Source organism: Carassius gibelio, chromosome A17 (assembly GCF_023724105.1).
Source record: "Carassius gibelio isolate Cgi1373 ecotype wild population from Czech Republic chromosome A17, carGib1.2-hapl.c, whole genome shotgun sequence".
Lineage (NCBI taxonomy): Eukaryota > Metazoa > Chordata > Actinopteri > Cypriniformes > Cyprinidae > Carassius > Carassius gibelio.
In genome coordinates this window covers 24101616-24115718 of record NC_068387.1, presented here as the reverse complement: position 1 = coordinate 24115718, position 14103 = coordinate 24101616, and the positions used below count along the sequence as shown (strand labels likewise).

Sequence of the window (14103 nt, the reverse complement as noted above, 5' to 3'; positions counted from 1 at the left end):
GTGACACCACTGAGAACTGTGCACACACCACACACACACTTATGCATGCATGCAAACACACTCATGCACACTTTTTCTTTTGGCCGATTTCGGAAACATGCGTCTTGCCTGGAAAATGCTGCCTCCACATTCCTCCCATGAAGAGCAGCCCAAAAAACGGGGGAGAAAAAAAATGTAGGGAGGTGGCAGAGAAAAAAAACGTTCTCCTGTGATTGTGTCCTGGGGGTCTCTCCCTCCTCTCGCTGTCTGTCTGTCTGTCGCGCGCTCACTCCCCCATATGTGGGTTAGTGGAGATATCTGCTCGTCTTTGGTCAGTCGCTCAGCAAGCGAAGCGTTCACAGACAGACACAAGAGCCTGTCGTTTTCATTCCTTGTTCTCGTTCTAGCCTCTCGCTCTTGGTTAGTCCATCTTGATTGCCGTTTTCATTCCCCTCTTGTCTCATTTTAGAATGAACCCCTCAAGGTGAAAAAGGAGAGGAATAATTACGCCTGGCCGAGTCGAGGAGAGTCACGGAAAGAGGGAGAGGGTCAAAAATTCCCACACAAGTGCCAGTGCAAACGAGTTGTGCCGTTCCACTGCTCACGCTTCCAATCACTCCCCCTTCTGTTGCTCTTTTTTTTTTTTACCCACTCCTTTTTTTTCCCTCAACCACACTCCCTCGCTCTCAAATTTATGATTTGGAGACCACAGTGGTTAGAGACTGCCAGCCTCTCCCTTCCACTCACATCTCCCCGCCTGCTTTTCTGCCCCTATTTTATTCACCATCCCTCTATGCTAGAAAATGACAGTCACTCCTGTCTGTTAAAATGCTATTTATCTGGCTCATGTAATGTGAACACCGTATGTGTGTGTGTGCTCTGTGAAAGAAGCAAAATGAAGGTGAAAGAAAAACAGTGAAAAGAACTAACTAAAAATAAAAAATGACCAAACTAACAAATGAGCTAAAAAAAGAAACAAAAGGAAAACTCTTTGTTTGAAAGAACATCAACGCAATGAAAGAAAGAAACAACTTAGAAAAAAGAGAAAGACTTACATTGGAACAAACTAATTAAAGAACAAACACGTAAGACACATAAAACAAAGGAACAAACAAACGAAAGGAAGGAAAAATATTACTGAATGACCAAACAAACAAACAAGGAATGATTGAAAAACTGATTGATTGATTGATTAATTTACTTATTGATTGAAATCAAGTAATGAATCAATAAACAAATATATGCCAACAAACAAAAAGGAAAAAAAATAGACTAAAAAGTCCTAAACAAGCACAAAAAAAAAATAAAAAATAAATGAAAAAAATGAATGAATGAATGTCAAATGAAATAAACAAAAAATGCCAATGATAAAAATAAAATGAAAAGAAAAAACAACTAACAAAAGTAATGTCCAAATAAACAATGAAAAGAACAAATGAACGAATTAATTAATGAATGAATGGAGCCCAAACAAAAGAATAAACTAAAAAGAAATTATGAACAAACTAACAACCAAACAATTAAAAGAATAAATGAATAAGTATAAAATGAATAAAAGAAATAAATGAAAGAACAAACCTTGAATTAATGAAAGAATAAATCAACAAATGAAACGACAAACTATAAAATGAACAAATTAACCTCCAAAATAAACAAGCAATCTAAGTAATGACACAATGAACAGTTAATGAATGAAAACAAATGAAAGCAAACCAAGTGTACTGCATAGTGCACACACACACACAAGACATGAAGCTGCTCACATTGTAGCTGAATGAGTGAGTTTAAGCACAAACAAAAATCTGTTTTATTTTATTTATTTATTTATTTATTTATTTTTGAACACTTCAACTTTTCAGTCATATATCATGTGTATAAATCTCCCTTCCTTTTACAGCATCAGCATTTTAATTCATCTTGTAGATGTCCTGGGAACTAAGGTTCATTTAAAGTAGGAACTAAATTTATATATATATATATAAAGGTTATAAATATAAATAGCTTTTTAAAATTCTAATTCTATGTTATTTCTTTGCAACAAAAAAAAGAAATGCAAATATTATTACCGTTTTTATAACTGGTTTTAAACACCTGTCCATCCTTAACTGTTTGGACAAACAGGTTCTTCCAGGCAAAACTCAGATTGCAATTTCGTTTGGTGATCAAATTTCATGCTGACCTTTCGTCCTACATATGTTATTACAGAACGACACAGTGATGGGTAAGAAAACCTGGTGTAGTGACCAGACAAGAAAAAACAAACAACACGTTAACACCGATAATTAGCACAGCATTCAATCTTCATTCTCACCCTCTTGAAGTGAACACACACTCACACACAGAGCAGATGTGATCTCTCTAAATCGGTTTCGTTCCCCCAAATACTTTTTTTCACCCTCTATTCATTAGTTTCACATTCTCTCAGTCCCTCCTTCTGTTAGTTCTCTATATGACAGGAGCCATCTGGCCTTCCAGATCCAGAGATTGGACCAGGGAACGAGAGGTTAACCACACACACACACACTGCGTTTTGTTATACTAAAGACTGAGGCTCTTTATGAGGTGACAGTGCTTAACATTAGGGATAGAGTTACAGCAAAAACAGACACACACTTATGCACAAACAAACACACATACAAAGCATCAGACAATTATTTCATGTCTTTTTTCTTCTATAGTTTGCATTGAATTAAAGTGCTAAACAATTTCAGGCCCGTCGAACATCTGTGTCTGCTTGCGCTGTCTGTGTTCATACAGAGATCTGCCTCTCCATCTACGAATGAAACTCAATCTCCGTGACCTTTTTATTTTCTCACAATGAATAATTCACCGGGACCTGTTTGCTATCTCACATTGTCACACACACACACACACACACAAAATAAATCGTGAACAAGGATTGTCTTCTGCAACCATCCACATGTTCTCTCGTTCGTTACAAAAACATTTATCTTTTGCATCGTACATTTCTTTGTTTCTAAACACTTTGGTATTATGCAGGGGTCAGGATTATTATAGTTAACTAAAACTATTCCATAAAAACATTTTTGTTACTTGAAATAAAATATAACAAATGAAAAAATATATATATATAAATTATAAAAAATTATATATATAAAATTATATATTTATTTATATATGTATATATAAATAAAATAAAAAATCAGATGGCTGCCAAAGCAAAACATATCATATTAAAAACAACTGAAAAAAAACCCCCAACAAATCCAGAAAACTGAAATATATAACAATTAAAACAAATGTAAAATATTATTAGAAACTATAATAGCATCTCAAAGATACTAAAATAACATTGGAAGGGATCAGCTATATATATATATTTTTTTTTTTTGGTCTGTTCTTTGCCCTTACTATATTTTCACAGACCATGCAAAATTTTATTTTTTTTTCCTTTTTTTTCATGCTTTAGAACTAATGTATATTTACTGTATTCAAAATAATGCGAATATTATTCATATAAAGTAATATCAAATTATATTATGATACGTTTTAATATAATTTTATATAAAATAACTAAATGACAATTTTATGACAACTTAAAACGACCCGTTATTAAACAGCAAGAATCCTAAAATTTATAAAGCTACAGGAGCAAAAAAAAAAAACAAACAAACAAAAAAAAACTTTTCCTGGAAGACCATGACATTGGCAATAACCTAGACTATTGGAAAAATCACAACAGTGCCTTTGGTGACATTTATATCAGCAGGTTTTGCAACAACAATCTCAAATACATCACAGAAAAACAAATGATTAAATATTCAATGCAAAAAAATCCACATGCATATGAGGCTGTGATAATACATCACTGGCCCAACAGAGCAAGTGACCGTTCTGTTAACATGGACGGAAAGTCAGCTCATCCTTAAAGTTTAACCCTGGCATGACACCCATCTATTCATTCAGTGTTTGGTCTCAGTGGCTCTGTGCAAACATTCAGTGTGCACACAGAAAAAAGTTCAGATTTAACATGTGAGGTGTATGTAGACCAATGCAATAAACTGCACATATGTGCAAAGCCTGGTATACATTTACATTTGCATGTATTCATTTGGCAGATGCTGTCATTCAAATCAATTTACAAATTAAAAATACTACAGCATAAGTGATTTACAAGCGGTTTAACATTTTATAAAGTTATATAAAGATCAGACGCCGGGAGTTGTTTACAACTCTCGTCTACACACTGCACCAGGGAAAACGGATTCTTCATACCTTCAAACAAACCCATTGCTGATTCTTTAACGCTAATATGTCATGCAGAGCATTTCTATACGTCAGAGCCAGGTCGGATGAGTCGTCCTACAGTGGACAGGGATTACAGTACACACATTCATTCATTTCTGTAGGATTATGTTGTGATGAACATCCCCCCCCCCATCCTGCACAGATGGCTAGTGGGATTTTACCTCTCTAATCTCTTTTCTTTCATTCCCTCTCTCTGTATTCTCTTTCATTTCTTTAACCCACAGTAAATGAATATGCTGAGCTGGACAAATTGGCAAAAACAACATTTGGTTCTGAGTGCCTTTTGCCCTCCATTTTCATTCATTGTTTCGTCTCTTTCTTATTCCATGTTGATTCTCTTTTCTCTTTCAAATTTCCTTGAGAAACTGATTAAATTTCTACAAATTAATGTACACCAATTTACAAGTAATTTGTGTGCTGAGTGTGCAAAGACTAAATTATCCTGTTATATATAAATATATATATATATATATTTATATATATATATTTATATATATATATATATATATATATATATATATATATATATATATATATATATATATATATATATATATATATATATATATATATATATATATATATGTATAAATCAATTACAATTTCACGCTATCCGCTTCAAATTTCATGTTTAATTCAGTGTTACTTGGCGTTTAACTAACAATTATTGCATGAAAATGTTGTTTCAAGCCAATTTTTTTTCAGTGCAAATATCAAAAACAATTCAGCAAATATAAACAGAGATTTAAATACAAAAGGATCAATGTTTGCAAAAAATACTATGGTACAGAAATAGAATCAGTACCATGATTGATAGGCCAATTCACAAACCAATATTTGGTCACTTTGAGATTACTGAACTGAGTTTATGGAATTCAAATCAGTATTTGTATTGAATTTTGAGTAAACTAAGTGTTCTTTTAGTTTCATCACTTGTCACCTCATTTGCCATTATTTAAATGGTATTATGTATATATCTGCATCATATCAGCGATTGGCATAGACATATTTTATCCATACAGAAAAATATCACATTATTTATCAATACCATATTATAGAATCATTTCTTATATTCATTTAACAAGGCTACTCCTAATAATACCATAGGATTACCATAATATGTGCCATCTGAAGTGTAAACAACAGTGATGACATCACAACAATATTTGCATACCGAATTGTGACTGGTCCTTTCATTGCATCTATTTAACAATTTTTTTTTAAAGCAAGTATTAAACATTTTGAGGAAAAACTCCAATAATCTTGAATTTAAAACTTCAAAAAACTTTTTTTACAGTACATATTACACTAAAAAAGCTCTGATATTGCATTTCATTATACAGAACCTATATGCACTAGTATTCCCTTCAGAAAATGTGAATCTAGTTCAACTGTAGCTTTTCAGCACTAATGGTCACCTGTGACTATACAGAAACACTGTGGCCTAGAACGAAATCGCTCAAATGAACAGCCTGCACTAGAGGAAAGCATACCATGAAGCGTCCTTTCAGTGTAATTCCTCTGATCCATGACCAGGAGCGACTTATCCCAGACTACAAGATGATCATCACTCTTAATGCTCAGTCCTAAGAGCTCTCTTTCATAAAGAACTTTAACAGTAGCAAAATCATTATCAAATAATACCTCAGATACAATAAAACACAAATAATACAAGGACACACCTGACCTGGATAAGTATCATATGGCTTGACCGTGACACCCATTGCCATGGCTACCTAATCCCATTTTACTAGAAAGGAAGATCTTCTGCCAGGGTCTGCATGTCCATATATAGACACTATTAAACTTGGGGGCATTTAGAACGACCATATATGGTCAAGGAACAAGGAAGCAGGCTCTTCTCAGATCAGTTCATTGAAATGTATTAGACCATAAAAAAAAGAATGATGGGGTATGTGCATGCTTTCTAAATGAGCTGGCACCAATAATAATTATTATAATAATACAACAACAACAAAAAAATCAGAGCAGTCTTGCTACCAAAAACAGGTCACCTAGCAACACACAATTAAGGAAAACCCTGCGAGCCCGCAGTCTTCAGCGTGTCCATTAGCAGACGAAATTACTGGCTAAACAAACAACCATCTCCCACATGCAAATGACTTTGCTGTTCATAAGAGAAGTGCTCATATTATTGCCCGCTGGGGTTTTCACAGATGTTTAGAATATGAGCAATGCACTCTGACTCTATCCAACCTGAAACATCTGGAGTCCGAGATGACTGGGGCACTGGAGAAATGGTTTCATAGTATGGAACGAAAGCCAGCTAAATCCATTAACTCAAGCGAGACGCCAGAGAAGGTGTAACAGAAGCATAGGGAGGGAAAAAAAGATACAAAGGGAAAATGGAAGCCTTTGAAAGAGAAATGAAATGAGAGGAAGTGTGAGGAGATCGTGGATTAGAGTCTGTCATTAAAGATTACAATCCTATCTGACCTCTTTTCTAGAGATGGGTAGGATGGTCAACCAGAAGTCCCTCTAGACAAAAACATTACACTGCAATACAATACATAAAGTAGCCAAACAGATTTTTCAATCCTTGCACTGGATGGCAGAGAGAACAACAGCAGAAATGTGTCAATAATATATAATTTGCATGGTGCAGATGTTTTGAATAATTCATTTTTAACTTTCATAATGTACAGCTGTTTTTGCACTGATTTCAGATAACTTGTTATGAATAATCTTATCTTTTGATTTGAGTCTATGAAGTTCCAAAATATTTAATACACCAGATTATCCCAAAATCATGCTTTCCACACTTATCTAACATAAAAAACCTTTTTCCATCACTAATAACTATTTTGGGATACATGATGTTACCATGAAATATAATACCTCATACCATGATTTTGGTCATACTGTCCAACCCTACTGAAGCTGCTCGCTCACCAGGCCCTGAACCAGTAAGCCTTTAATAATGTTCATCACCGCTCATTTCTCTCCCACTCCAGAGGCTCTCCAATCAAATCCATACACTCTGATTATCCCGACTATGGTGATGTGTTGTTTAATTTCCTGCCGGGCTCTGACACTGCATCTCTATTACGTCTCAGAATAAAACTCCCAGCACTGCTTCCCCTCCCCTTTAGAGCAGTCATTGGCCATCGTTCTGAAACAGCCAATGTGGGCTTGTAACTTTTTCGCCAGCACTTATCCAACTAATACTAGCACTTACCTTTTATTTTCTCGTCTTTCATATTCTTATATATATATATATATATATATATATATATATATATATATATATACTTTTTTTGTAAGTCGCTTTGGATAAAAGCGTCTGCTAAATGATTCAATGTAAATGTAATGTAAATGCAACGGTCTCTTACACCAGCTGCACCAGGTGGGATTCAAGAATAGAGAACACTAGAATGGCACTTAAACCCTTTACAGTTTTAAGTATGATCTGCAAAACATGCAACAACATCAGTCCTGCAACAACATTTGAATGAATCCCACAGAAATATAGTTACAATCTACACCAAAATCAAATGAAAAATATCAACATTTTGCATAAAGGAAACAAAGCCTATTTAAAATTATTAGACATTATTTTCATGCTAGTTTTGCAAATTTGCCACAAAGAGTTGATTCTTATTAAATTGGTGTTTGATTAAATTACAATGTTTTTTTTAGATCAGCATAAAAGCAGCTTGACAAATACTATATATATATATATATACATATATATATATATATATATACACATATATATATATATATATACACACACACACACACACACACAAATTCACAAAGAAAATAACTTTTTTTTACATTAAAATAATGAAAAGACTGCTTTTTACATTCTCAAATAACACTGTAACTGACTGTAAATAGAAAAACTACATGCTCAGTTATTGCTCACAATCAAAATTTCCCATTAAAGTTTGTACTTGGCAAAAAACTAAACTGTCATTCTCTCTCTGTGCTAGTCCAGTCCATCATTCTGATGATGCCTGTGTATGCCTCGAAGTGACAGTTCACATCAAATATGTATCAAAGAGCTCTACCGGTAACTGACAGGCTACACTTCACTCACAGTGTCTTAGTCAAACAGATCATTTGTGACAGGCAGATAGGGACAGAGGTTTACACTACCAAAGACAAACCATGAAAAAAAAAAGAAAAAAGTCGACAAGTCCATTTAGATATGCCTACTACAAAACATACATAAAAGCAATGTAATACAGAATACAAAGCCAAGATAAAACACAATCACTGACACCCTGAAGCTGATAATGACTAATACTGCAGAAACGTGACTGACTAGTAACCTCACAGGCCACTGAACCACAAGGCAACAAAATGAAAACATGCTAGCACACTCTAGCACAATTCATCATACTTTTAATTGAACTTGTGCTAGACTACAGAAATTCAGTATTTAATGGTATGTAATTTTGCAATGAGAAGGTATAAAAAGATGAAGCATGACACACTAAATTTGTTAAATTTTTTCTAAGCCTGTATGCAAAAAAAAAAAAAAATGAGTACATCTAGAAAAAAATGAATACATCTAGAAACATCATTACTCATAACTCAGTTCATTAGTATTTCAACAACAAAACACCATTGTTTTTTCTTCAAAGAAGGATTTTCTGTGTAACATTTCTGAAAAGTGAAGTTCAAAGGGAAAAAATAAATATAACTGAATCAATTAGCCTACAACCATATGATTCACACACTCTCACTCCGACACAGACAGTTAGGAGCTGAAGCACTGGAGGGGGTGATTAAGAGGAAGAAAGGAGAACACAAAGAAGGTAATGGAAGAGGGCTTTGATTTACTTGTGTCTGGCGATGCCATAGTGGACACAATGACCGGAGGTCCAGTACGCCGGCTGAGCTTCTGATTAGCCAGACTCACATTTTGGCCTGGGACAGCACCACCAATCGGTACTAGGACTCTGTCTGAGGATGCTCCAGCCTTGCGCATTACTTGTGGGCTTACATGGGGACTAGGCATGGGCGACATCATGGCCAAACTCCGATCCCTCTTCATCAACTCCATTGGTACAGTATAGTTGGTGGTGTATGCCTTTGGAGCCTGCTGGGGTGGCAAAGCAGACATAGTCATTGGTTGGGGAACTGCAGGCAGTGCTGGAAATGGTTGTGTCATTGCATGGATTTGTGGTGGTATTCCTTGTAGATGTGATGGAATTGCTACCTGTTGGGACACTGCAGTCATAGGTGGCATGGACAGACCAGCATGTGGATTGTAACCTGACAATGGGCGAGGCTGGACTGGAACCATAGCACCACCATATACTCCTGCAGACCTGGCTCCAGGATACCCGCTGGTCTCAAGAAGCTGCTGGGAGGGAGCACTGCTGGGTCTGCGACTACAACCTTCACCCATCCTTGGAGATATAGTCTGCATGTGGGTAGAGGGTGGCTGCATGTACTGGGACTCCAAGCCCGGAGTCGAGGGTGGTGGCTGGTGCATGTAAATGTCACTGCGATGGCTAAAGCTGTTGGATCTGCCACGGACCGGGGCACTGGGACGCAAGGGGGTAGCAGGAAGGATTTCAGGTGGTCGCTTGCAACAAAGCACAACACGAGACAGAACCCGAGCTTGTCCCAAGTTTGGGGCCACTGAACGCACATCATTTTCCTCCATAACAGCCAACATTGCAGTGGAGTCAAAGCCCTGCTGCAGCAGAGAAGTAATGGTGCCTTCCGAGACACCCTCTTTTTGCAGCAATGCCAGAAATTCAGGATCCACAAGAACCACTGGGGTCTGAGGAACAGTGGGAGGAGGAGCAGCAGTAAAAGGCTGAGCAGGAACATGAGGTAGCGGAGCAGTAATAGTAGCCACACTTGGAGTGTTTACCGAAGCAGGGGCTGTAGGGGGAGCTGGAGTATAGACAGGATTTGGGGGTGCAACAGGTTGCATATGTGGAACTTGCTGCACTAGGTGAACCTGTGGTACCTGCTGGACTTGCTGCACTGGCTGAGCTTGCTGCATGTGTTGCACTGGCTGAGCTTGCTGCATGTGTTGCACTGGCTGAGCTTGCTGCATGTGTTGCACTGGCTGAGCTTGCTGCATGTGTTGCACTGGCTGAGCTTGCTGCATGTGTTGCACTGGATGAGCTTGCTGCATTTGTTGCACTGGCTGAGCTTGCTGCATTTGTTGCACTGGCTGAGCTGGCTGCATTTGATGCATTTGCTGTATTTGTTGTTGCATTTGTTGCTGTGCTTGTTGTTGACCCTGTTGTTGGGATTGCTGTTGCTGCTGTTTGGTGTATGGTGAGGGGTTTTCCGGATGCATGACCATACCTCGGGCAGTTCCATCCATTCCTGGAGTAACTGGTTCAACCACCAGGCAGGTGGGAGTTGGCTGATGAGGATCAATTGACCTTCCATTAACATCACTGTAGACCGAATGGCTAGTGAGAGAGACAGGTGGCTCAGCACCATAACGTGGAGAATTTGGCTCCATTATATAACGAGCAGGAGATGGTGCTCGGCTTGGAATGCGCTGTCCATCCTGCATCATTTTGGAGCCAGGAGTAGCAGGTGGGGGTCCAGGCAGAGACGGTTCTCTGTAGATACGACCCATGTCATAAACAGTTGGAGGTGGGGGGGGAGGTATGCCAGGTGTTGCGTCAGCAGAACAAGGCCGACCTCCTGAGCTCTGTTCCCACAGTTGCCGAGGACTAGCTATCATTCCATAATGTGAAGATGATCTATTAAGAGAATGGGGTTGCTCTCCATGATAAGAACCCTCTGCTGGCCTTTGTGGCATGCCTGAGTCTTGCTGATAGTAATTGTGGCGTGCCAGGGAACCACGGTGAGCCATGGCTGGCCGATCGTAATGGCTGTTCAACTCAGGAACAGAGTTCTTTCTTACATTACGAGGGTCCGGACGATCCAAATATCCCTGTTTGTAAAGAGATTCCTGGTAGGAGTCTTGCCCCCGTTTCAAATCCAGGTCAGGGGGACGCACTCCAGGCGGTGGCTCATACCATCCCCCTCCCGCATCCGTTCCATATCTCAGTGAGTTGCGTCGACCAGCCATCCGTGCCTGCGGCTCATAAACACCGTCACTGTGCTCCCAATGACCCTCATTCCCACCCAGCGTGTCCCAGCTCTGGGAGCGGCCGATCGGCAACTGCTTACTGGCGATCAACATGAGGAAGAGATGTACCTTACTCACAGGGAAGAAAAATGAGAAAGACTTCCCTTTAAGATTCTAATTGCAGGGTGTCAAGTGGTGCGAGGAATGAGGGTTAAAATAAATTTAAAAAATTAAACAGAAGTATCGCTTTTCACCTGAGGTCCAGTTGTAATTTCTGTCTCCGGTCTCTATCACAGTGGCAAGGTCTGGCTATCAAATGACTCCTCTTGCTTGGCGATCAGTGAATAATTAATCTGGGGAATACTGCTGGTGCTGATGGAAGCAGGAAAGAGGACACCAAGCGCTTTCACAAATAACATTGGTAGTTGAAGCCTGCCTGACTACTCCATTCTGGCAATGCAAAGCGACAAGCGTGAACAAACAGAAGGAAAGAAAAAGAGAAAAAATGGATAGACAGGAAGGAAAATTTAAACAAGGGGAGGGTTGGTGTGGGGGAGGCAGGGGCTTGTGATAATCCAGCGAAGCCGAGCCGCTCCAACTCCGAACATTTTACTCGTTCAAATTGCTATGAGGGATTACAGACCAAATAAAGCCAGCTTAAATCCACTCTTCACCCTTGTGACGTAACATGCAAACGCACACAAAATGTGTCCCTGATGATAATGAATACAATGAAATCCCTTTGAACAGGAACACATGCTGCCATGGACACGCTTACCTGATGCCAATGATTGAGGTGGTCTCTGCTTCTTACAAAAGCCTGGCCAGCTGGCATTAAGCAGGCAGTCTTTGCTGGACTCCAAGAGATGGGCCACTGGGGCGTATCAGTGAAACTAACAGACCTAATGCAGCAGGGAAGAATCATGTAGCACTGTCAGGAAACGGCAAATCCTGATTGAACAGTAATCCTATGATGGGCCAGCAATGCCTGCAGAGCTACGCAAATGCAGAGATCCAGCATCACCAATCATTGCATTATGACCCGAGCCAACACCAGTGCAGCTATATGAACCACTGCCTCCTAACACCATACTCACCACACCAACAATGAGGTCACAAAGCTTCTGGAAGCTTATGGATCACAATGCTTTAGCTTTTAAGAGGTTGGGTTAGTATTCAATGTATTACTAGTTTGTGTGTTGTTTTTGTGTGTGTGTGTATTTTTCTACTAGGTCTGCAGGTGCTTTAAAAAAAATAAAGTGAATCAATGAATCAAAAACAATTAGTTTCATAACAAAACCAATCAGACCTGATGAGAACTCCAATACCACTCTTAGTGAAAATTACATAAGGATGCTGAAATTTCTCACAAACATTAGAATCACTTAAAAATTCTTAGCTACCTCTTAAAAAAAGAGTGCAACCAAAAATGAATATGCAGTCATGATTTACTCCCTCTTATGTCGATCCAAACTTGTTTGACTTTCTTCCATGAAACTCAACGGAAGATATATATATATAAAAAATGTCTCACTGTTTTTTTTTCTCCATACAATAAAAGTCAAAGGGATTCAGTGTTGCTTTTGTGTTCTTCGAAAGAAAGAAAAGCATACGTTTGGGATGACATTAGAGTGGGTGAATTATGACAGAACTATCCCTTTAAAATAACAATGACTGTTTTTAGGCATTCATTTTACATAAACAAAGAAACCATCACTCCATGTTTTGATATTCCCCACTGAGAAAGCACAGCCATGTTATTAAGATAAGCATTATAAAACCCACAGGGGGTCAAAGTCAAAATCTGGAACATCAAATAATACTACAATATCTAAAGGCTTGCAAATGTTTTTCATGAAAACATTCCAACAATATGAATGTTAACAGCTGAATCTTGAGTTTTCAGTTTAGGAAAAGCTTTTTGTTGTGAACAGATTTTGCCCACCTGCCACTGAAACACTTCCCCCAAATCCTTTCTGATCCCCACAAACACCAGAGAGAGAGATGGAGAGGAAGGGAGAGAAAGAAACTTGTGAGGATAAAATTAATAGGGCATATTCTTTGTCTATCCACTGTCATTGTGGTACATTCTGCATTTTGATACAATCTAAAGCTTTGCACAGTTTTAAAGTGACTTCCAGCACGTCGCCTTGTTTTTATCCATTCACTTTTATAAAACAATCTTTGATGCCAGAAATACAGCAATGGCAGGAATTTCATTTTAGCGTTCAGCCTGTTGTTCAGAATCAACAACACCGGTATATGTTAGCATTTTCAGATTGCAAACGAGCCCCAATATAGTTTAATTGTCATAACCTAACTGTTCTCTCTAGGCACGTCACAAAAAGCCATATTACCTGCTTCCAGGAGAGTTAGCTTGTTGCTGAGTTAATGAAACACACAAACACATTATTTTAGAATGCAATATTTTTGTTAACACTTTTCAACAACAAATTAAAATTATTTTCATAAACAACAGTTCCCTCGCCTCATCATCGAATTACATTCCGGAACCGAATTCTCTGTTTGCTATATGTCAAGCTCCCTTAGAATTATGGTGCCTACCTTTTGGGGTGTGGTGTTGATGCCTTACTAGTTCACTAGGTTTTGGCACAGAGCAAGAGAGAGTATTTAATAAAGCCAAATGGACTCAACTCTCTCTGGAAGAGTCTTTTCTGTCTCTTTGTGACTTTCACGTACAGACACAGTGAGGATAACATTGGGTTCTTTAATAACTGCTAGGCAATTGCCAAAAAGAAAAACAACATGGATCAGTACAGTTCCAACACAATGGAAAAATCAAGAAC

The 14103-nt window shown here is 38.2% G+C and overlaps 1 protein-coding gene across 6 annotated transcripts in view; it reads right to left on the bottom strand.

The window, feature by feature from the left end:
• LOC127933467 (C-terminal-binding protein 2) overlaps window positions 1–14103 on the bottom strand; it is a 41025-nt gene that overhangs the window by 11014 nt on the left and 15908 nt on the right. The window contains exon 1 of one of the 6 annotated variants that reach the window (XM_052530490.1): window positions 9064–11516. The exons of 2 other annotated variants lie outside the window; for them this stretch is intronic. In XM_052530490.1, the coding sequence (XP_052386450.1) occupies window positions 9064–11410 (2347 nt within the window). In that variant the 5' untranslated portion in view covers window positions 11411–11516. Of the gene's footprint in view, window positions 1–108; window positions 615–9063; window positions 11517–14103 lie in introns of those variants that run through there. 3 more of the 6 variants (XM_052530491.1, XM_052530489.1, XM_052530494.1) reach the window with 3 other exon arrangements.